Source organism: Candoia aspera, chromosome 13, assembly GCF_035149785.1.
Source record: "Candoia aspera isolate rCanAsp1 chromosome 13, rCanAsp1.hap2, whole genome shotgun sequence".
Classification (NCBI taxonomy): domain Eukaryota; kingdom Metazoa; phylum Chordata; class Lepidosauria; order Squamata; family Boidae; genus Candoia; species Candoia aspera.
In genome coordinates this window covers 14442727-14465098 of record NC_086165.1, presented here as the reverse complement: position 1 = coordinate 14465098, position 22372 = coordinate 14442727, and the positions used below count along the sequence as shown (strand labels likewise).

The following is a 22372-nucleotide window of genomic DNA, read 5'->3' as shown; positions in this document are numbered from 1 at the left end:
AGTTAACTGTTGACTCAGTTGACTCAACAACCTAACAGATCCATGAAAGGTTGAGGTGAAGTGGAAAGTAATGTTTGATGGATGCTGCTGGCAAGGGATAGAAGAACAAGCTGAACAGGTCTCTGTTGGGGGACCCCAAATTCTGGACCTTCTTCTGTGCTGTGTAGCTGACTTCCCCAGAACCCAGGCCAGGCCTGGCCAGCCTAACCGTAGGGCATTATGTACTGTAAGTTGTATGAGTGAGTGAATGTGAGTTTGAATTTTCTTTTACAAACTTTGAATTAAAGAAGCTTTATTGTGGTTGAATCCCAGTGTCCTGGGTTGATCAATGCATAAGATTGGGCTGCTCCTTTGGAGATGGGCAGCCCCAGTCCTCCTATTGGCAAAGCTCAAGCCATTAACCCTTTTGTAACAGAAAGCAAGGCCTGTCTCTTTGGGGCTAAATTCCTGTCTAACACCCTCCAGGCTCCACAGATGGAAAACGAGGCCATGCTTGTAATGTCCACATATAGCAGTCAAAGCAAGGTTGTCCTCCTTGTAAAACCAATTAGCATTTGCTTGACTGGCTTGATTGGTAATAGAGTTGCCCTGAATAGAATGATGTTGTATCTCCACCATTGACCCTGAACTAGATGAGATGGATCCTGTGCACCAAGGTCTATGAGTGAATGCATGTGCCAGTGACGGGGACTACAAGTGAATTGATTTGCCATCTTCCTTACCCTTCAGCATTTAGAATGTGTCTGTACAGAGGAGCTTCATTCACCCTAAGATCCATGTTGCAACTGAATGGCAAAGGGCAGAAACTTGTGTCTTTTCCTAAAAGTGAGAAATACTATTCTTGCATTGTCCTTGGCTGCACCCGAACCCTCCAGAGCAAGTAGAGGTAGCTTTTCATCTCTGAGAAATGATCTGGCTAAGCATGAAAAAGCAGTTTTGAAAGCAGCCTGGTGCTATCAATTGCTGTTTTTCCACAGAACGAAAGTGATCTCTCATGGAGTGTCACACCAAATCATATAATTGTCAGAGAAGCTGCCAGTTATGGATCAAGATTGTCAACGCACATCATTTTCAGAAAGAAGATATGTCATTCTCTTTTCTTTATTATTGGCAAACCTTGAAAGGGATTCGGAATCAGAAGTGGCTGTTCATTACCTGGACAAGAGAGAGACTGGAATTATGTTTGCAGTGTAGAGTAATGATGTTTAAAATGCGACAGTAAATAATGGCTACCATGTACATTAACTTTCTAGTGAGGGATTGGACATACTGGAGTCTCACTATTGTTTTATTGGTTGTACTTTGGTTCTAACAGCCACTACCACTACTTCAGAGAAGTCTTCCTACAACACAAGGTGAAAGTCCCCTCCTCAACAGTGAAAAGTGCTACACAAGTATCTAAATGGGTGGGTGGGGGGGGGAGAGGAATCCTGGAGTAATTGTATGAATTATACCATTTCAAACATGATACCCTAGTTTTGAGAATTCCCACAGAAGGAAGGAAATAAAAAGAACATGAACAAAAACTTTAGCAAGTGGAAAAGTGGTTTTACTGCTGTGATGGCAATTGCCAATGTTTCTTATCATTGTTTTTTAAGATGGTTTTATGTTGGTTATTTTGATTCCATGCCAGCTTGCTTCAAAGACTGCATTTCTTGAAAGATGGACACATTTCTTTAAAACTTGCAGTGTGTTTTTCTTGTTGCATGGTTTAGGAAAAAGATCCTACTTAGCAAGTATTCAAACAATGATATTCTAGCCTGTAGGACGAATTGGTATGGTTCACTCTTACCCAAAAGGTTGTGTTTCCCAAGTTCATGATCTCTGGAAGTATTAGACTATAATTCCCAAAATTCTCAGTCATGCTGGGGATGACTAGATTGGTTGAGAATTGAATAGCAATGACCCTGGAGTGAGCCAGGTTGAAGAAGTCTTGTTTCTGCATGTAACAAAGACCAAGCCACAATTGTTCCTTCCAGTCTCATACAAGAACAGTCATGATCAGAGAGAACAAAGGATGTACTTGGTATAGCTACAAATGAAAGGCAAAGTAAAAACATGCTGGAAGTGCCTGATATCCTGAGAACATCAGTCTGTACTGGCTCTCAGAACCAGTGAGCAATACAGGCTATTGACTTTTTAATGTGCCTCACTGGACAGACTCTTACTGAAAGCCTTCCATGCTTTTTTCATGGTGCATTACATTGTGTTTTTATTTGTATTATTGCTATTTCTTTTTTTCTTTTTGGTCTTTGATTATAAAACAATAAAGTAAGCACATATTTAGATACTAATACTATGAACACTATACTAGGTAAGCAGCAGGAAAAAAAAAATTATAAAAAGTATACTATTTTTTTTTTAAGGTGACCGTCCTTACGTTGTGCTCATGGCACGGGTCCACCCTGGTGAGAGCAATGCCAGCTGGGTAATGAAGGGGACTCTGGAGTTCCTCCTCAGTAGCGACCCACTTGCTGATCTCCTGCGGCAATGCTTTATCTTCAAGATTATCCCCATGCTGAATCCAGATGGAGTCATCAATGGCCAGTAAGTTATTTTATTTAGATATTTATGGTATTTTGGGATCACCACAATGACTCTTAGCAAAATGTGGCTTGGTTTGCCATTGGAGTATGGATAACTTTGCTACCTTAAACTGTGAATTCCAGTTTCAACATCCCTAAATTGAGCATTAGAGTGGGATCTATCCAAGGGTAGCTAGTCATTCCTTGAGAATGCCATGGGGTTTTTAATCTTGAGATGATGTTATCTATCTGGCCAGAAACACACAGTGTTACCTATTCATCTTCATACACATGGTGTCTTGAAAAGAGGAAGTCCACATTCCATGCATGGTCCATGGAAATAAATTTTAAAAATGCACAATATGGAGAAGGGAAGGGAAACTAATTCGTGAGACCTCAAGTGAGAAGGGATGAGGATCTAATATAGTATGTACAGACAGTGCTCAAGAAAAGAGCTGCCTGCTGTTAGTGGGAATGATGTGCAGAGATGTGCGGGCTGACTGGGCATCACAAATCACTTCTTCTAATAGGAAGCTTGAGAGGTGATTGCCAAGAGGATTGAGTTATAATGAGGCTATTAAGATGCATCTCCCCACCAAAGTCTGCTGAGAATTGAACATGTAAGGCTGTAATGCTGACATCAGTGGGAAACAGAAAATAGAAATGTGTGAATGGGTATATAATAACCTGTTAGGGAACCCAAGAAAGGAGTTTGTTTCAGACCATTGCTCTCCCTTGGATTTGCTCTTGTAGATGAACATCACTTGGCTCTTGATGCTACCTATTCTCATTTCCAAAGAAAGGAAGGGTGGGTGACTTGGTATGCCTTTGTTAAACCTCCTAATGAGTGGATATCTGCTTTTCTATCTCTGGCTTTCCAAAACTTTGTAACAGTTCCAATTTGCAAATAATAATAGCAATAATAGCAATAATAATAATTCAATGCAATTCAATAGTCATCAAATATCTGTTAATATTACAGAGCCTTTATGGCCTATTGTATAATCATCTATGGTTGGAATCCGGGAGTAGGCATAACTTATGTATTTGAGGGTTCTCCAAGCTTGAATTTAGAAAAACTGTTCACTGATTAATCCATTTTATGGTAAATCAATTGCCTACCTTTTAACTATTTTATCAGTTATTTGGCAAATTAACATAAATATTACAGCAGTTCAGTAAGAGTGATAGTGTGCATGTATTTAATGAAGACAGTGCTTTCTATTAACTGATTAACCTGGGAAAATAGAATCATTAGTTGTTTGGTAAATTATCTTAAAATTCATTGCTGGAGTCAGGAAAGGCTGATTCTTTACATAATGGCATAAATGCTAAAAATGCTTTCATGGGAAGAAATCTTGAATAATAGCTAGTTGACAATGGCCAGTTTTTTAAATAGTTATATGTACTCCTTAGATCAGCCTTTATTATGGCTGCAGTTTTACTTGAGAGGAAGCTTCAGTAAAGTCATTGGGTCTTACATGTGAGTAAACATGCATAAAACAGCATAATCTTCCTGAATTCCACAGGCTGAAAAAGAGATTTGCTTGTGCAACATCCACATTTTTTTATCTAGGGCCAATGTCTGAAACTTCTCTCTTTATGTGCTGTCAAACGTAACTGGTTCCTTTTATTCTGTAATGGTCCTGCACTGAATTCAAACCAAGATAATGATTTTGAGTTTTTCCCTCCTTTTGTTAAAATGTAAGTAAAAAAGAGATTACCCTGTAATTGGTTATCTGCAATTAAAAAAAAGTATTTTTTTAAATAAAAGGTTGCATTGTGTGAAATGACATGCTGTGCATTGCAGGGTGCCATTCCTGAACAATCTAACACACAGTTAAAAGATAATAAGTCCCACTGAATTCAGGGGGATTTAGTTCTGAAGAATCACAGGTTGGTAGGACCTAGCCAATCCTGGTTGATTGCAAAATGCTAAACCAAGTAGGGCTTGGTTAATAGGTGGACTGAAGCCCACCATAAAAATCTCAGGACTGTAGGTATATTGGGAAGTTTTTTTAAAAAAGAAAAAATCCCAGAAGGCAGTGGAAAACCACATCTGTCCTGTTGCCAAGAAAATGACACAAATTGGTCCATAAAGTCTCCAGGAATTGAATTCAGCTCAAAGGAGTCTTTATTGCTTTAGCCCAGATGGCATGAATAACATCCCCCAGGTGCATCCATTCTCTCCCATGGAGATTTAGCTTAGAGAAACCCTCTGGAGGGAGCTGATGATTGAAATGCTTCAGCAGTTAGGTTTTTTCAAGCCTCTGGACTTAATGGTCTCATCCCTCCCCTCTTCTTAGGATGGCAATCTATACTCCTGCATTTTAAAGGGATAGTAAGGTGAACCTGTTTGCTGCATGTGACCCTTAGCTTCCTTTTCTGCACCTCCCAAAGCTCACCCCTTTAAAATTGGTCCCCAAACCAGCACTTTTTGCAAAAGTTAACCCTTTTATTTTACTTAGTCCCCTAAGACCCAAAGAATTAGGTCTTTGGTGATGTAACCCTGCAGCCCATAGAAGCAACAATGACAGCAATGACAATGACAAAAATAATATGATGATGGTAATGATGAACTGCCATTTTTTTGTGTTTTGAGTGCTGATCAGTGATGGTAATTAGTTACTAATTTTAAAAGTATGATTCCAGCTGAAAAAAAAATAATGTCATGTCTTTGGTGGGAAATGTCCCTCTCTTCGGGGGAGATGGGCGGTGGCAAAATTTGAAAAACAAATAAACAAACAAACAAATAATGTTGCTATGCATAATGTCATATACCTTATTTCAGTTTCATTTACAATACAGGGATCTGTAAAGTAGGCTATTATCATTGCCCTCCTAAGATGAAGATTAGAAATGGTGCTTGTGTTGATGGCAGTGGAGAGATTGGTAGGATAGATGCCATTTATTCTTTACATTGTGGTGCTAACTACCAGCTTGGCTGGCTTTCAGAAAGGGTTGGGCCAATTCATGGAAGCCATGGGGATCAATGGCTACTACCCTTGATGGCAGTGTGACTGTCTCTGAAGGCTACCTGCTGGGAGACTAGTGGGCTTCCTTGTGCAGTTGGTTGGCCACGGTGAAAACAGACTGCTGGGCAATGTTCTTACATTCTAATTTTTTTTCCCTTGCTGTTTTGAAGCAAGAGAAGTTTTGAAGGAAAGATTTAGATCAGCTTAGTCTTTCCAAGCTCTGATGAAGTAGACGTGCCAAATAGGTCCTGCTGTGGCCACAGCTTCTTTCTGTGCCCTTCTTGATTTGCCTGCTTTCATAGTGATCTTGGAGCTTGTTAGTATCAAATTGGTAGCAAGGAGGGAAAATGGGGAGAACTGATTTTTAGCAGTGCTTTTTTCAATTTCTCAACTAAGTCCTCTCTGATGGGGCACAGGAGTGATGGGAGCTTTGAAGCTTTCATATATCTCCAAAGAATCCATCATACCTTTCCCCTCCATCATACCTTTCATTCTGGGCTGCTGCCTTAATGACAAGAAGGAAATGCATCTCTGGATTCAGTGGAATTAAATAATGGTTAATACCCTGAGTTGGTTATTAAATCAGTCTTTTTCATGGTCAAGTACTTCACAAAGACCCCTGAAAATTGAAGTAAAATTGCCTTCAGGCTGGCTTGACTCTTGGTGACTTACATGGACAGGTCCATGCAGTTTTCTTGACATGATAGAGAAGTCATTTGTTGATGCCTTCTTCCAGGATATTCTTTTTCTCCTTTCACTTCTCAGTCTAGCCTACAGTCCTGGATATTGCAGATGGTTTCTCAATCAAGTATGAACCAAATCTGACTACCTTGCTTTCAATGCCTTTTTGCTTTCCTAACCTTTCCGTATCATTGTAGATAATTTAAATGGTCACTAACAAAAGTGTGGAGAAGGGGGGTGAGTTTGGATCAGCTGATCTTTCTTGCCATTTCTTCGCAACTTTTGGAGAGAGGAGGTTCTTTGAGGGTGAGGAACGTTATCTGCAAGTTCTGTTGCTTTATCTCATGGGATATACTGTATAAGCGGGATCGGCCACAAAACATTGCAGCATGGAGTGCTCCAGTTCATCTTTTCAGACAGGTTGTAAGCTTTAAAGAGAATTTAACTTGATTTTAATGATTTTAATTACATTTTGCCATCCTTACTGTTTTCCACATCCCAAGAGAGAGTCCATCATAATTCTTTGTCCATTGATCTCACTCATCAATGCGCTCTTGAGATTTTTAAAGTTGTTCTTCATAGTTTTGCAAATCTTTGAGTTTTCATGTATCTGCTGATATTCTTCCTACCCCCTCACCCCCATTTTTCTATAAATGCTGCTGAGAATATTGAATACTCTCTCTTTGGTGGTGCATTGGGGTGGGGCATATCTGTAGGTTTTAATGAACGCTTTCCTGCTGAACGCCATTATTCCTCTTGGTTGCATTTTTTTCTTGGAGGGACCAGGAAAATCTCAGTCAATCAGGGATCCTGATAACACTGAGAGATGGCACTGTAATATCCGATAGTCAAAAAGGCTTGTCTACATAATGATATCCCTAGGACTGATGGAAGGTAGAGGCAATGTAAACAAATAGCTTAACTTTTTTTGCAAGGTGTGCCAACAAATTGCCATATAGAGAAGGTGCTCTTCCCCAATATATGTAAATATTTATGGAAAATCCTGAACCATTCCAGCTTACTTCTGTTTCCTGTGCATTAGATTATTTCAGGTCACACTCTTCAACTCACTGCCTTCAAGATGCTAGTATAAATTAATGTCGTCTCCTTTCTTTTGAAAGCTCATAAAAACGCCAACTAGGACAATTTTGAACAAGGTGATTATTTGGAGTATCTCCATTCAGATCTGACTTATTAACGAGCAGAATGATTTTGCATCTCATACATTCAGACCCCTATAAATCTTTCCTCCTTCCATTTAGTTATGCTATTGATGCCACTTCTGCCTACTTGTCCCAACATTTTTCTTGATTTAAGAGGGTTTTTTTCCCCCTCTTGCCTTGCTTTGAAGTGTCATGTTCTTCACTAGAGCTTTCTGGGTTAGTCACAGAAGTAGGACAGAGAAATGGAGTTTTAAGAATGGGGCTTTGCCAGCATACAAGCAAGTTGATGCCACATTTCATACATTCTGGTGAGCTGAGGAGACTTAATCCTTGCTTGATGACCTTACCTGAAGCTACAGGAGTTGTTCTGGATGCTTCTTTTTGTCAAGTATAAATTGAAAATGGTAAGTGTTTTAATGCAGATTTGATCATAATTTTGCATTTACATTACTATAGCATGCAACTCAAATGAGCAATCTTTCTCTTTTAATAGTTCTTCTAGACCTATTCTAGGGATTCCACTAGTAGCTGTGATTTTTTTTTCCTTCTGAAATTTTAATACAGTGTCTGGTAGATAAATGTCTTGACTAGATAGCAGATGTATGGGTAGTCATATCAACCCCCCCCCCCCAACTGTCCCCTCTGCTCAGTGCATCAAGTGGAAAGGAGATTTTGCAAGCTGACTGCACAATTAAGTTATGCACCTGCAAAGCATAGCAGTGTTACTGTTTACATGAAGCTGCTTTGAACATAAATGGGGACTTGTTGCACAATTAAGCCAGTAGCAGGCTATGTGAACAATCCAATATCATGATTTTGATCTTCTTAACAAACCAAATCAAACCAGATCAAAGTAGGTTTCTCGGACTTGTGAGGTTCGAGTGTGTGGGGGTAAGTGGAATGTGAAATAGCTCTATTAATTTGGTTCCAAGGGCTGCATGTTAACATTCTGCACTGAATGAAAAAATACCTGCGTACATCTTAGGTATTAAAGGAATTTGTGCAATGTTTTAATCTTTTCACAGGGCAATCTATAATAATGGGATTTAATCTGCAAATTATCAGTTTCCATTTTGGAAGCTAATTTCTGAATGGTTGTAATAGCCCAGCTTGTTGTGATATGCACTTCTTTGAAACAGCATTTCCCAATTGCAGATTGAGTTCATATTTCATTGTGGTACATAAATGTGTGCATGTGTAAGGAAGAAATATTTTTCAGGGTATCATAAACTTGGGCTTTTCAAAGCTGTGAATGTGAACATTTGGAGGCATAGAAGTTGGGAATCAAACAGATTTTGCCATAAAGACCCTGGGATGTCTTTGTATCTAGGTAATACTCGAGGTGGAGGACCAGTGACACAGAATATAGTTTTGAAGACTATAAAAAAAAGAAGTCAGGTGAACACATTGGACAGGGTTTAAGAAAGGTCAGAAAAAAACAAAGTAAGAAAGTTAAATTGCGCTTGAATATAAAAGGGCTTTCAAACTTTTCTACCATGTTTGTGGGTGATGATTCCTGTGAATTTCTCTAGGGAATGGCCAAAAATCAGAAAAGGTGCTGCACCTTTTCTAACTAACTGATGTTATTAAAAGGCATAAACTTTGTCATGGCTCTTACAATGTCCAGGGGATGGCAAAACCCTTTAGCAGTTCATTTATGGCAGGATTCCCTTGAAGCCCCACATCAGAAAAAGCCTTGTGGGATGTAAAGGAAACATGAGAATCCAAGAAAGCTGCAGATTACTGAAGAACAAACTATCATGCAGGCTATATTTCTGCCCCCAGGTTGCTTAATAAAATGCAAGAACACAACCCCCCCCACCCCACCCCCCCACCCCGTTGGGCACCATTTCTGAACTATCCTCTTCTCCTTGGAAATAACTTCTGAAATAAAATGTCTTTTTCCAAACTGAAGGAGACTTGGCAGGAAAAGAAAGGCAGGAAAATTGCTCTGCTGCACAGTAAATATGTAAATACATGAGGATGGGGGATTAAATTAAAGCACAAGACTAGGTGCCAGCCAGCCAGCCAGCCAGCCAGCTAGCTCTTCCTGTTTCCTCTTACAGGAGCAGTTGGGAGAGAAGTGCCATAGAGATAAGGGAGACTCCAGTGACTTCAAGGGAGTTGATGTTCCCAGGTTAGGCAGAGAAGGGAGTGACAGTAAGGAGGACATTTGTAAGCAGCTTAAAGATAACTTTCCCCTGTTGATCTCTTGCTTAAACAAAATATACTGTTATTGTTGTTGCTTTTACTATTATTAGGTATCCAGCTTGGGTGATCCTGCCTGCAAATCAGGATAAATAAATCCTGCAAAAATCTTTTTTTCAAGCTTGCTAATAAATTATCATGGGGGAAGAAAAATGGCCGTAGGCTCCCACCCTGACCTTGTTAACATAGCTTCAGCCTTAGTAAATCTGTAGAATGAAATGTCCTGCCACTGGATCTGTGAAAGGAAGTTCCATTACAGACAGCAGGAAATAGATTCAATTTTGTAATAAAAAAGATGCTGTTTCGACACATTCATTTCACTCTGCAACTGTCGTGATGAAGTTGCAACCACTTCCCTTTGCAGCACCCTTCGTAGTTCCTCTGGTGCTCTGACCTACTGACAAAGCAAGCAGTGTCTCTTCCGGTGGATGTCCTGCTACATTCATTGGTCTGACATTCTCTCTGGCAGTGCTTACACAAGTGTGCGAGCCAATGCAGCATCTGCCAGCATCAGAAGCTGGTGGCATTTTGAGCTCTTAGCTGATCTTTCCCAGACATTGCAGCTCCAGAGAAATACTATTATTTATGGACTCTAAATTTAAGGTTATTAATTGCATCAGTCACCCCCCCAAAAAAACCCATCATAAACAGCAATAATGAACACTGCCAAATGCTAATTCCCCCTGCTTGCCAATTGTGCCTGTGTTTGATTGATTTTTTTTTTTACCCTCTTCCCAGAAGTATTAAATTAAAAATGATTCAGAGATGCAGGATCGTTGATCAAGCTTGGAGTTGATGGAAGAATACACACATTCAACACTAAAGGTCCTTGCAATTTGGCTGTAATCACGTAGCCCTTGGGATAGCATGCTGGTCACCATAAATTGATTTGTTTCCCTCTAGTCAGTCCCAAAGGATGGATCTGACATTAGGTCAGGAATCACAGATTCTGGGTTTGCTTGCTTGTAGCTTGAATAAACAAACCACAACGGGATGGATTCACACAGCATGCTAATCCATCAATCATAATTTACAAACTAGTGGCTGGTTTGACACCACATAGTAAGTTTTCATGTAGTTTTTGTGGTTTGGGCATAAGGTATAGTGTGAATCCAGGCCAGATCTCACCCTCCCCACCAGCAGCTGAGGCTGACTGTTTTTAATGGCAATGCATCTTATATTCCTGGAAAGCAGGAATCTAATCTGAGCAAGGACTAGTGAGATATCTCTTTGTGACTTTAACAGAAAGTTTATTACAGGAAATACATAGGTAAAGCCTAGCTTCTCACTAGGCACAGCTTATTAGCCACAGGATCACAGAGCAAGTATACCGGGAAGACAAATGAAGGAACTAAACACTGAGATGAACTGTCTCACAAATAAAGAGTGCAGGGGAATTCCTATGCATCTAGTCTTCAAGGCCTCTTGTGGTCAGTAGGTTGGGAGGTACTAAGGCCATATTTTCAATATTATATTTCATATGATATCAAAAGGTCATATTTCCAACACCCAGATAAGAAGGCTTCCATGGAGGTGTTAGGCAAGGCGGGAGGCATTTTTACTTCCATGCCCCTGACTCCCAGGGAAATACAATTAGAGATTTGTTCACAATACTCTATATTTCTTCCTGCTACTACAGTCTCAGAACATGGCATCTCTGGCCAACCTTGTCTGGGTTTGGAAGCCAGGGAAGGTTGGGCATGATTAGTACTTGGACAGGAGACCCTTAGGGAATCCTGCGGCTATATGGTAGACTGGGAAGTCAAAACAAGATCTCAGAAGAAGACAATGGCAAACAACTACCATACTGCTGCCAAGAAAGCTTGATAGGTGGCACCATGTAAATTCTAAGAATTGAGCTCAGCTTAGGGAAATGTTTAGGAAAAAAAAGGAATGGAGAGAGGGAGGGAGAGATGCAAACATCTCCATAATCTTTCCAGCATGATTTTAAGGCTGAAGGAGTGCATTATGCATTAAAATAGGTTAGACGATGGCTCTTCCCTTCCTTTTCCAAGCACCATGCCAGGGTTATCTTAGTAGAATGGTGACCTTAACAGTTAGCAGTCTGAGTGGCTGGGGGTGATGGTACAGATACCCAGTCATGCTTCAAGTCCTGCATGCTTTTCTATGACACCACAACATTCTCAACAGAGTGATGTCCTTGACTTCCTTTTCCCACTCTGTTACATTTGCTGAAGACAGCTGCATGTTTACATTCTCTGCTTTCTGGTTCCTTGTCCAGATAATTTCTACATGTTGGGTTGGGAGCTGCTCAACAAATGCAGCCCTGGCTCTCTGCACCATGAACTAAGAATATGGACTAGGTTTCTACAACACAAATGACTAAAGTGGATTCAGTGCATCATGTGAACCTAGGTGGGAAAAGCAGGAAATAAGCAGGCAGACAACTTAATGGAAGTGCTTAGATTATGTGGGCAATCTGGTGCTTTCAAGGTATATTGCACTTTAGTTCCTGTAATCCCAGTCAGCATGGCTAATGGCAAAGGGTGTTAGGAACTGTAGTTCAAACCAATTTGAATACAGCAGGTAATATACCTCTGACATAGAGAAAGAAAAAGAAGAAGAAGAAAAGAGAAGGAATGAATTAAAGAAACAAGTTAGGGCAATAACTACTTGTTGCTGAGGTGAAGATCTGTTTTGCACATTGGGGCAAAGGTACAATACAGCTCATTCTTCTTTCCCTTTTTAGCCAAGAGGGGCTCACTGCAAGGACCAGAACTATGAGGCAAGTTTCCAGCAGCTCTGATAGCTCTTAAATGCTTGCAGAGGAACTTTTGAGAAAATGACCAGTTTCCCCAACCTTTCTGTAGCAAAGTGAAGTGAGAAAATTCATACACAGCTTGCTGGAAATCCCAGTTCACTTGTGGGATCTCCAAGGATGGGAAGCAAAGATTGAGTAAGACCTGTGTTCAAGTACAGGAGAATTGTTACCAATCGCAGCTTCTGGGGAACCTACTCCAAAGCTTCTTTTTAGCATCCCATGTGGTACATTCCAATTACATCGTCACTTGCAATGAGGTCATTGGGGATGCTTTTTTTTTTTTATCATGGCACCAGGAAGGCATTGGTGACCACAACAGCACCTTCTCTTACACTGTTTTTCTCCCTCTCTGCTGTTCTCCTGCTCTTAATGATGGGATATGCCGGCCAGTCACAGGCTGGTATGCAAGACACACTGAGCCACAAGCTAGCTGACAAATTGTATTGCTTTGTGCTATGTGAACCTACCCCATGTGGTTAGTTTACAGTGTGTGAACCTAGCAAATTGGGTTAATAAGTAAACCATGGTTAGGTTAACCATGGGTAAGGGTGCCATTCACACAACACAGCCTGAGTTTATCTATTAATTCAATTTGTATAGCTGCCCATCTCCGGTGACTCTGGAAGTGAACAAAATTAAAATGAAATAAAATGACAATGACAACACTACATTAAAATAGAGAGCAGGCAAGAAATAATATACCCCATAATCACTAGCACAACCAAGGATGGATGGAGCCATGGCCCAGTTAAGTGTAAACCCCCTTCTTGTGATCAAAATGCAAATATTCCTACAAGAAAAGCATAAGTTTATCTTTCATGGGTGGATCGTGCACCATATCTGACTAGCAAGTCCCTGTCCATGTGGAATGGCTCATGGGAACCAAAACATTGGATCTGGTTCTGCAGACCCGGCCTTCAAAATCTGCCCCTGGACTGACAGATCCCTTCTCTTGGCCTTCATTTTTCCAGAGAGTTATGTATTCTGTCCCTTATCTGCCTGAGTTGCCTTGCTGCATGAATTATGAGCCCAGTTCATTTAGCACCACTGTTTCCTCCTTAGCGAATGCGCTCCTAAATATCTTTGCTCCCCAGGAACATGCCAGCTTCTCTATTTACAGCTGTTCCCCATGCACCCCTCCCTTCTGTATTGCTCCTGTTTTCCCCGTCTGTGCTCTGTGGCCCCATAATGACCACAGAGATAAATAAAAGGCATAATTCTTCCCAGCCGTTGTTCTTTCTCCCAGCCACTGTCACTGCTGTTGTTCTTGTTGTTGCCCTGTGTGGTAATATATATAATAACAAGGAAAACAAATCTTATTACCCAGGTAATTACAATAAATAAAAAGCTGAGAGGCGAGGTGAAGAGAGGGATTTTTTAAAATGTAATTTACTCTGGATGTACTCTCCTGCTGTGTTGGCACCACTGAGCAAAGGAAGGGAAGGGAAGGGCTGTAGCTAATCAGCAGCCAGGTGTCACAGTCACAAAACCTCAGCTGCCTCCCTGCAACCTTGGGCTTTTGAAATTGACTAACTTGCTGCCTGGGGTGTTTTCAAGACTGGTGATCCATCACCAGCTTCTGTTATTGCACTGCGCTGTGTTACATTTTGAGCTGCAACCCTTTAGAAGAGATTTCCCCAACCTGGTGCCCTCAGGTGCCTTGGATTTCGATTCCCCAAATCCTTAGCCTCTGTACTCACTAGGGATTTGTGGAATTCTAAGACATCTGGGGGACACCAGGTTGGAGAAAGTTGCTCCATTACTTCGACACATCCCATGTCCTCCCTTTTTCTGCGTCTCATATTTTCATACACATGGCTGTCAGATGAGTGAATGCAATCTGTTCTATGGTTTCTTTGTGTTATTTGGGGGCATTTAACATAGATCATATTTCAGTTCCTCCTTGTAAACTGTGCAAATCTCTCATCCAGTCTCCTGAAATTTTTCTTCCTTGATGGAAGAGGACTTCCATTTTTAAGAGAATTAACATGTCTTTTATTGGCATTTTGAGCTTTATTTCTGCCAGCCAGCTAAAGGGAGTTTTGCTTCTCTTTCCTCCTTCAAATGGCTCCATCACCCTACAGCTTCTCTGGCTGCTTGATTTGAAACAACCCCCTGGGAAGAGTTCTGTCTTAATGCTTTTCCTTTGGACTGAAGTGAAGCATGACAAACCACAGCGCTTGTACACTGCTGGAGAGATGCTGGTAGATTGCTGGGGAGATGATTGTACAAAAAGCAGCAAAACACAAATACATACACACCTTAGCACTTCAGAGCAAGAGCTTAGTAACAGTAAGAACTCCACACTCAGACCGCCATAATGGCACTGAGGTTGTCTTTTCAATTAGGAAAAAAAAATTGAAAGGGAATTTCTTTTTCTCCAGATTGAATGAGATTGAAAAACATGAGAAGAAAATATAGACACAACAGTTAAAAATATTGACACATCACTTAAGAAACCAGCTAGCCAAGTAGCACCCACGGAGTACTCCTAAGTATATTATAAAAAGAATGGCTTTCCCTGCATGATGGTATATAATAATAAATAACTTCGGGCTGTAGAAATGTCAGTTCAGTTGTACGGAGTGTTTGATTCTTGGGATTTGAAGGATAGCATATAGAATGATATATATTATCGGAAGAGGAAAGGGATTTGCTTTCAGATCTGGCTCTAGATACTTGCACAATTCTTGAAACTCCAATGCAAGAAGACCCATTTTGCCAGATCTTTCTAACCTGAAGGAGTCCTGTAGCTATTGGTGGAGTTGAACTCATTCTTCTCTAATAGTTCTGCAGGATATCAGATTTGAGAAGTTTTGTAATGCTATGCTAAATTTGGTTTGCAGTGTACCAGCAGTCTTCTATCTCTGCAAAAGAGGCTTTTGTTTTTCTACCTTATAATTCATGGTGCTTGAGAATTTCTTTTGAATTTCTCTTGCTGACACTTTTGCTCTTGGTGGTATTTTCTGTGTCACATTTTCCCATCACTCTTAAACCCTTCCTGGATGCCCATCCTTCCCATCTCAAACAGCCCAGTGGGATGCATTCCTTTTGATACTTTCCTTGGGATATATCTGAGTATTAGAAGCCAGCCCATTGGAATGATGATCTTACAGCGAGAGACAGGACACCAAACTCCACGTATTAGATTAAGAAAAAACAAACAAAAAAACAAACAAAAAACAGAATTCACTTTTCCTTTGAAAAAAAAGATGAAAACATTTTGTCATCAAATAGAAATAGAAAACATTTTGTCATCAAATAGAATGAGAATTGTTAGGGAAAAACTACAGGAGAAGCAGTATGTAGCTGCTTTCCCTTCCTGCCAAACAAATCCTCTAGAGTCTAGAGGAAACCTGATAAAAATAAATGGATGAAAAATGAATTCCTTATCATTCTTTTCTTCTCATTCATTCAAATTCATGTGTGTTGATTCCTACTGAATCAATGAAAGAGAGAGAGACAGGCTCCTTTGTTCATTTTCTTTTATTTTCCCTAAAATAAATTCACACATTTTCTGGGCTGCAGATCCTAGGAAGAGTGATAAGACTGGGCTGAAATACTGAACAGACTAGCCAGTGAGGTAATCACAGGGCAAGGCTTTAAAAAATGGAAGCCCAGAGTCCCCTTTTCAGAAGAGATAGGCAGTGATAGAAATTTGAAAAACAAACAAACAAACAAACAAATAAAAGCCATCCTTTGGTCATAAAAGCAAATTTTGCATGGCTGGGATAGCAGAGGTAGTTCTGAATTTGGAAATGTGGGGATGAATTAGCCTCTTTTCTGCTTATTGATGGAAGTAATTATTAGAAATAGGAATAAATGGAAGGGTTGTAGAGAAGAATTACTTCTGGAAAGGGAATATTTCCCTAAATTTGTAGCCTGAATGTAGCCTCTATAAATTGATACTTAATTGTAGTGTGGTCTGGCTTGTATTTTCTTGGGATGCAGCACAAAATCCATCTCTTCTTTTAAACCATTCCTTAAAGATGTTATACTCCTGTTTCCCTTCATTCTAAAATAATATGAAAGAAGATCCTAAAAAAATTCCAGTGCTCAATCTGGAAGTCCTCCCCATTACCCCGGCACCAAAAACTAATGATAAATTGGAGTGGTTTCCAAGACAGATGATGAACGAATGGAACGTTTTCTTGCAGAGAGAGAACAAGGAAAGGGGTTGCATAGGTTTTTTAAATTTTTGAAAAGATGGGGGAAGGAATTGATGACTGTTTTCAGATAATGTTTTTGTTTTCATTTTGTCAGAATGATTTGGAGCAATCATTTCCCCTGACTTTCAAAAATAAGCCCCAAATAAGAGGCAACCAATTTGCCTGCTGGATGGTTGATTTACTTAAAATATCATGTTTTCAATTTTGAGCTATCAATGTATTGGTCAACCCAGACTCTTGGTTTGGATTTCTTTTTTTGGGGTGGGTGCGGGTGGGTACATGGCATGCGGCAGATGGAGAGAGTGAGCGAATCAAACCTGAAAGGATGCTGGGTCAGTTATTACAACACTGTATCGTTCCTTAGGTCTTATTAGGAGTTCCCACTTCTTATTTGCAGAGTTAGGCCAGGTGATTAGGAAGAAGCTGTCTTCCATGGACCACACTATTGGCCAGGTGGCACAGTATTGCCACACTATTCTGTGGAGAGTGTTTCTCTGCTCTATGTGAAGATGCTGGGAATTGAACCAGTTGATTTTCTGCATACTAAGCAGATATGTGAACTGTGACTTGCCTTGTCCACCTAGTCCCACATGGCTGACACTGATTAACAATGGTTCTCCAGAATTTCAGGCTGGAGACTTTAGGTGAAGAAGCTAGGGGCTGAACTTCTTCAAGCTAAATGATGCTCTGCCATTATGCTACAGTACTTCTCAGCAGAGTGTGAGAGATAGAGGGAGGCAGAGATGTGGGGATCATCCTCTCATTTTCTGTATCCATACTTCATTTTGGATTTTGGAGTTCTAAATTATCTAGTGTCTGATTGACTGCAATAGAAAGGAACAGGGCTTACTTTTTGCCCCAATTCCTTAATTTTGAACATTGCACTGATCTTTTTGCTGCAGTCTTTAGGCTCTTCAGTTTTGTTTCACCCCACTGTCTTCCTGATGTGCGTATGTGCATTAATGGAAATGCGGCTAGAAAAACCAACATGCAGTGATCAGCCACAGGGTTGTACTGAAATTCTTCTGGGGTGGGGGATGTACAATGTCTGCACTGAAGGGCACTGCATCATTAGTGAAATAGTACCCATGAAGAGTCTTGGTGCCATTATGTGCATGTGTGATCACATCACAGAGGCATTTTTTAAAAAAATCATTAGGTCAATGTGGAAAACAAGAAACAGCAGCAGCATATTAAATACTGAAGAGGTAATAGTGCAGATTCTGTGTACATACAGAATGTCGGCTCTAGATTACTACTATTTGATACAGATACAGGTACATAAACAAATTTGTTGGCTTGATAAATCTGGAAACAAGGTTTGCTATAAATGATACTCTCCAAACAGTTAAGATATTTCTAACTTAACTTTTATAATAAGCTTTACAGTAAGTAAAGGGAACCACCCAGAGGCCTCCGATGGGAGGAGATGGGTGGGGATAAATTAGATAAATAAATTAAATAAGTAAGTAAGTAAGTAAGTAAGCATCATGTATTATAAATCAGGAAACTAAGATAGATTTGGGCTGAGTAAAGCCCATTTTACTAGCAAACAAGTGGCTAGATTTATTTAGTTGTTAATTTCCCTGTCTATTGGGAGCAATTAATTTGACTTCCAAAAAAAGTAAAATGTGGCCTCCTTTACGAGAGAGAGAGAGAGAGAGAAGAAAACTATATAGAGAAGTTTGTCTGCATGCAATATATAAAATTTTGAAGGACCTTGAACACATTTCTTACTTCTTAAGCTTTTATAAATCACCAGATACTATGCATGGAGGACTGTGGTAGCGCCTTTTCAGACTAACGGTTTTTATTGAAAGACACAAGCTTTTGTGAGATACGGCTACATCAGTTTAGGCACTCTATACATCAGATGAAGCTTACGCCTTTTAATAAAAATTATTAGTCTGAAAAGGTTCCAGCAAACTCTTGATTTTTGGCTACATTGACTACTATGGATTTCCTCATAACAACAGATATATGGAGTCTTAAAATGGAGGAGAAAAAATGGGGGGGGGGCAAGGAGAAAAGGCAAAAGGGGAAATGGTGAAAGGAGAGGGGAAAGACGGTAAGAATTGCCTAGAAGTATTCACCATTAATAAACGGGTTGGGTGTGACACAGATATTCTTGCATTGAGGTATTGGATTACATACGGAACGTATAAGAATTCTTGGTCTCCATCCATCAGAATTCTTTAGGAGAGTTAACATTTCTCATAAATTAAACACAGACCATGGTTTCTAAGCATACCACGCATTAGGACTGTGCAGTGCTTGTCAGGGAAAAAACAACAAGGACTTTTTAAAAAAAAGATTGGAAACTTTATATGAACTTATTATTGAAAGAAGAAAAGACTGAATTGATGATTTCTGGATTTGGGGATTAAAAAGGGCCAGAAAGGATGGGGGAAAGAATAAGATGATAATTAGTCAATAGAAAGAAGGGTAGAAAGTATAACTGCATGTTTTCTTCTCTTTTCATTCCTTTTTGTTCTGTGTACTTTTATTATATTGAAAAATTCTAATTATATATATATATGTCCTAACAACCAGGAAGGGACGCGGTGGCGCTGCGGGTTAAACCGCTGAGCTGTCGATCGGAAGGTCGGCGGTTCGAAACCGCACGGCGGGGTGAGCTCCCGTTGCTTGTCCCAGCTTCTGCACACCAAGCAGTTCGAAAACATGCAAATGTGAGTAGATTAATTGGTACCGCTTCGGCGGGAAGGTAACGGCGTTCCGTGAGTCATGCTGGCCACATGACCCGGAAGTGTCCTATGGATAACGCCGGCTCCAAGGCTTTGAAACGGAGATGAGCACCGCCCCCTAGAGTCGGACACGACTGGACTTTACGTCAAGGGAAACCTTTACCTTTACCTTTAACAACCAGGAAACACACTGAGACAATGAACTGGTCTCTAATATTTATTGCTAGTACTTAACAGGAATCCTAACAAACTGAAGAAGCGTGGGAAAACCCAGACATATAACCCCCAAGGGTTAAGGCGGTCCCGATCTGTGTCTCTTTGAATGGCTGAACAATTCATCAGTGCTACGCATGCGCTTGACAGTCTGGATGGGAGCCCCCTGCTCGCCATTCTTACTCATGACAATATATATATATATATATATATGAGACTGGGAAGTGCTTTGTGTATAATTTGGAAAAGCATGTGGAAGGGTGCAGACCTAGCCCTTACTGCAACACTTTTGAGCATCAACGTTTGTCTTTTCTCAAGATTGCTCAGCTCTCTTCTCAGCTGCCTTTGGGCTCCTCTAAAGAACTGTAGATCTGTGCTATATTTGCAGACACTCTAACCTCTGAATTCTCTTGTTTTGCAATCAAACCTGAATCATCGCACAACCCTACAAATACATGAAGCAGCTCATTGACTGAAGAATGGCTGGGTCGCAGTTAGTCACAAGACTTTTTCTTTTTTCCCTTGCAAGAGACTCATACTACCTTTCTGGAAAGTGTGATGTTTGAAGTAAAAATTTTGGAGAGAAAGCTCGTTTTTTTTAAAAAAAAATTAAATCAAGATTCCAACAGGTTTTTGATTTAGTTGGCACTTTGTTTAGTACTACTTCATCTCTAGGAAAGATAGCACCTGCAGAGGGCATCCTGTGCAAAGAAAATTGGTTTGTAAGGAAACAAGGAGGAATGTTTTTCACATGAGACTTGCTGGCTTTTCCAGAGACCTGCAGAGTTTTGCCTATAACTCTCTGGCTGGGAAAGACTTAATTTTGGGTTTCCTTATATTAATAAAAGAATTAAGGACTGGTGTAATAAAATTTTATTGGCTAATTTTCTAGGCATAAATTGCCCATGATCCCTTTTGCAGCTGCGTTACATGTTTATGGAACAGGAACATTGCTTATTTAGGCAGCACTTCAGCTGCACAAAAAACAGAGTAGCAAAGAATGGGTATGTTCTAAGCCAAAGCAGCTTTAATGGTGAGATGATTCCAAACTGGTGGTCAAGTTCTCCTCTCGGTTCCTCAAATAATAATCTTCCAGAATTTCCTTCATTTAGGGACATTCAGCTGGTAATTTGGTGTTTGCTGTTTTAATTGGCCTCTCCCTTTTTAAATCTTCTCAATATTTGGGTTGTGTTTTGGCTTTCTGCTCTTCTGTGTGCTGTTTTGGTCTTGCTGTTTACTGCTTGCCCAGTGGAAGAATGTTTTTAATGGGGATACAGTTGACCTTCTTGAAATCTGCCTAGAGCTCCTCTGATTTAAGGCAGGATATAAATGATTTAAAATAAATGAATAATTTCTCACTTTTGAGAAGGACGGAGATTACAAAGGCCTCAGCACATATTTCTATTACTCCCTCCCCTTTTTTTTTTGGCCATCGGAAAAACTTCCACATTTTTAAAAAATATATAACTTCACCTTTAGCAAGAGCAAACAGTCTGCTTACCCTTCACCCCCACCCCAGATGTTCAGGGCTTTAAGCCTCTGATTTCACCTTTTTGAAGTACAGTAAGCCAACAATAGGAGGTTTTTTACCCCTAGTTTATATTTTTTAATAGGAGAAATAGCTATTTTCTGGATTGTTTATTTTGCAAATGAGAACAAACTCACAGTGGTTCATATGGGATCAGAGGGATAGGTTATTCCCCTTCTCTCTCCCCCCCGCACCCCCAACACTTATGTAAAGGGCAGCACCAGACTTGCTACTGCTGGGTTAGCTCTGCATTGCAGCCATTTCTTTCTTTCCAAGTGGATTAGTGGCTGCATAAGCTAATTATGAGAGCCAGTTTGGTGAAGTGGTTAAGGCATCAGGCTAGAAACCAGGAGACAGTGAGCTCTAGTCCTGCCTTAGGGACAAAGCCAGCTGGGTGACCTTGGGCCAGTCACTTTCTCTCAGTCCTAGGAAGGAGGCAATGGCAAACCACTTCTGAAAAACCTTGCCAAGAAAGCTGCAGGGATTTGTCCAGGCAGTCTCTGAGAATTGGACACGATTGAACGGATTAAAAAAAATCATTTACACATATTCACATTCCAAACTAAGCCACGGCACATAGTTAATAGCCATATTTCTGGGCTTGAGTGAGAAGATAATTAAAACCATCATATCACTGACCCACCAAGCTTGATCTGTACATTGTACCTTCTGATGTTTCTACATATCCTCAGTCTATTCCTTGGAGCACATTTGTCTAAACACAACAGCAAGCTTTGCTTTGGGAATGGAAAACCAGAAGCACTGGTGTTATATCTAAGTTCAGTCCCTTGCCCTTCCTTCTTCCTTTACCCAGACTCCTGTGACTTTATTCCACCCACTTCCTATCTTTTCTTGACATCTTAATCCAGTGCCAGCAGAACTTCAGTGCATCCTTGGTTGCATGTGTATACTGTATGTGACAAATAATCACCCAAGAGAAGCAAAGCAAAGGTACTTGATAGATCTGGGACTGAGATGAGCCTAAGGAACTGCTGTGCCATAGTCAAATGTTTCTCTTTGATGCACTGAGGTAGTGCAGGAAAAGACGTTGACGTATGGACAGGGCCCCAACTCACAGGATGGGAAGCCGTTGTGTGATAAATGACACAATAAGTCAAGAGACTCCTGCAATCCATCATACTGATTTCCTCTTTTCTGCCATGATAAGCACTGAGTGGAAGAGAATCTAAGGAACAGGCCACCTGCCCAGACTCTGTGGAATGAGTGTACGTTTTGACACCTACATGGTGGGTAGACAAGGGTGCCACAGACTTTATTTATTTGGCTTGTGTGGTTTTTTTGTGCTCAGAATCATACAGGGTTCCCAGCCCAATGTGTTCTCCATGCTGTGGGACACAAACACAATTTTCTATGGTGGCTCGGATTTTGTAACAATGTTGTTGGCCATGTTCATTGCGATTTC

General features: G+C 40.4%; 1 protein-coding gene across 1 annotated transcript in view; it reads left to right on the top strand.

Annotated features, from left to right (window-relative positions):
• Positions 1-22372, top strand: part of AGBL1 (AGBL carboxypeptidase 1) — a 336673-nt gene that overhangs the window by 104427 nt on the left and 209874 nt on the right. The window contains exon 18 of the mRNA XM_063314373.1: positions 2367-2547. Within this exon, the coding sequence (XP_063170443.1) occupies positions 2367-2547 (181 nt within the window). The remainder of the gene's footprint in view (positions 1-2366; positions 2548-22372) is intronic.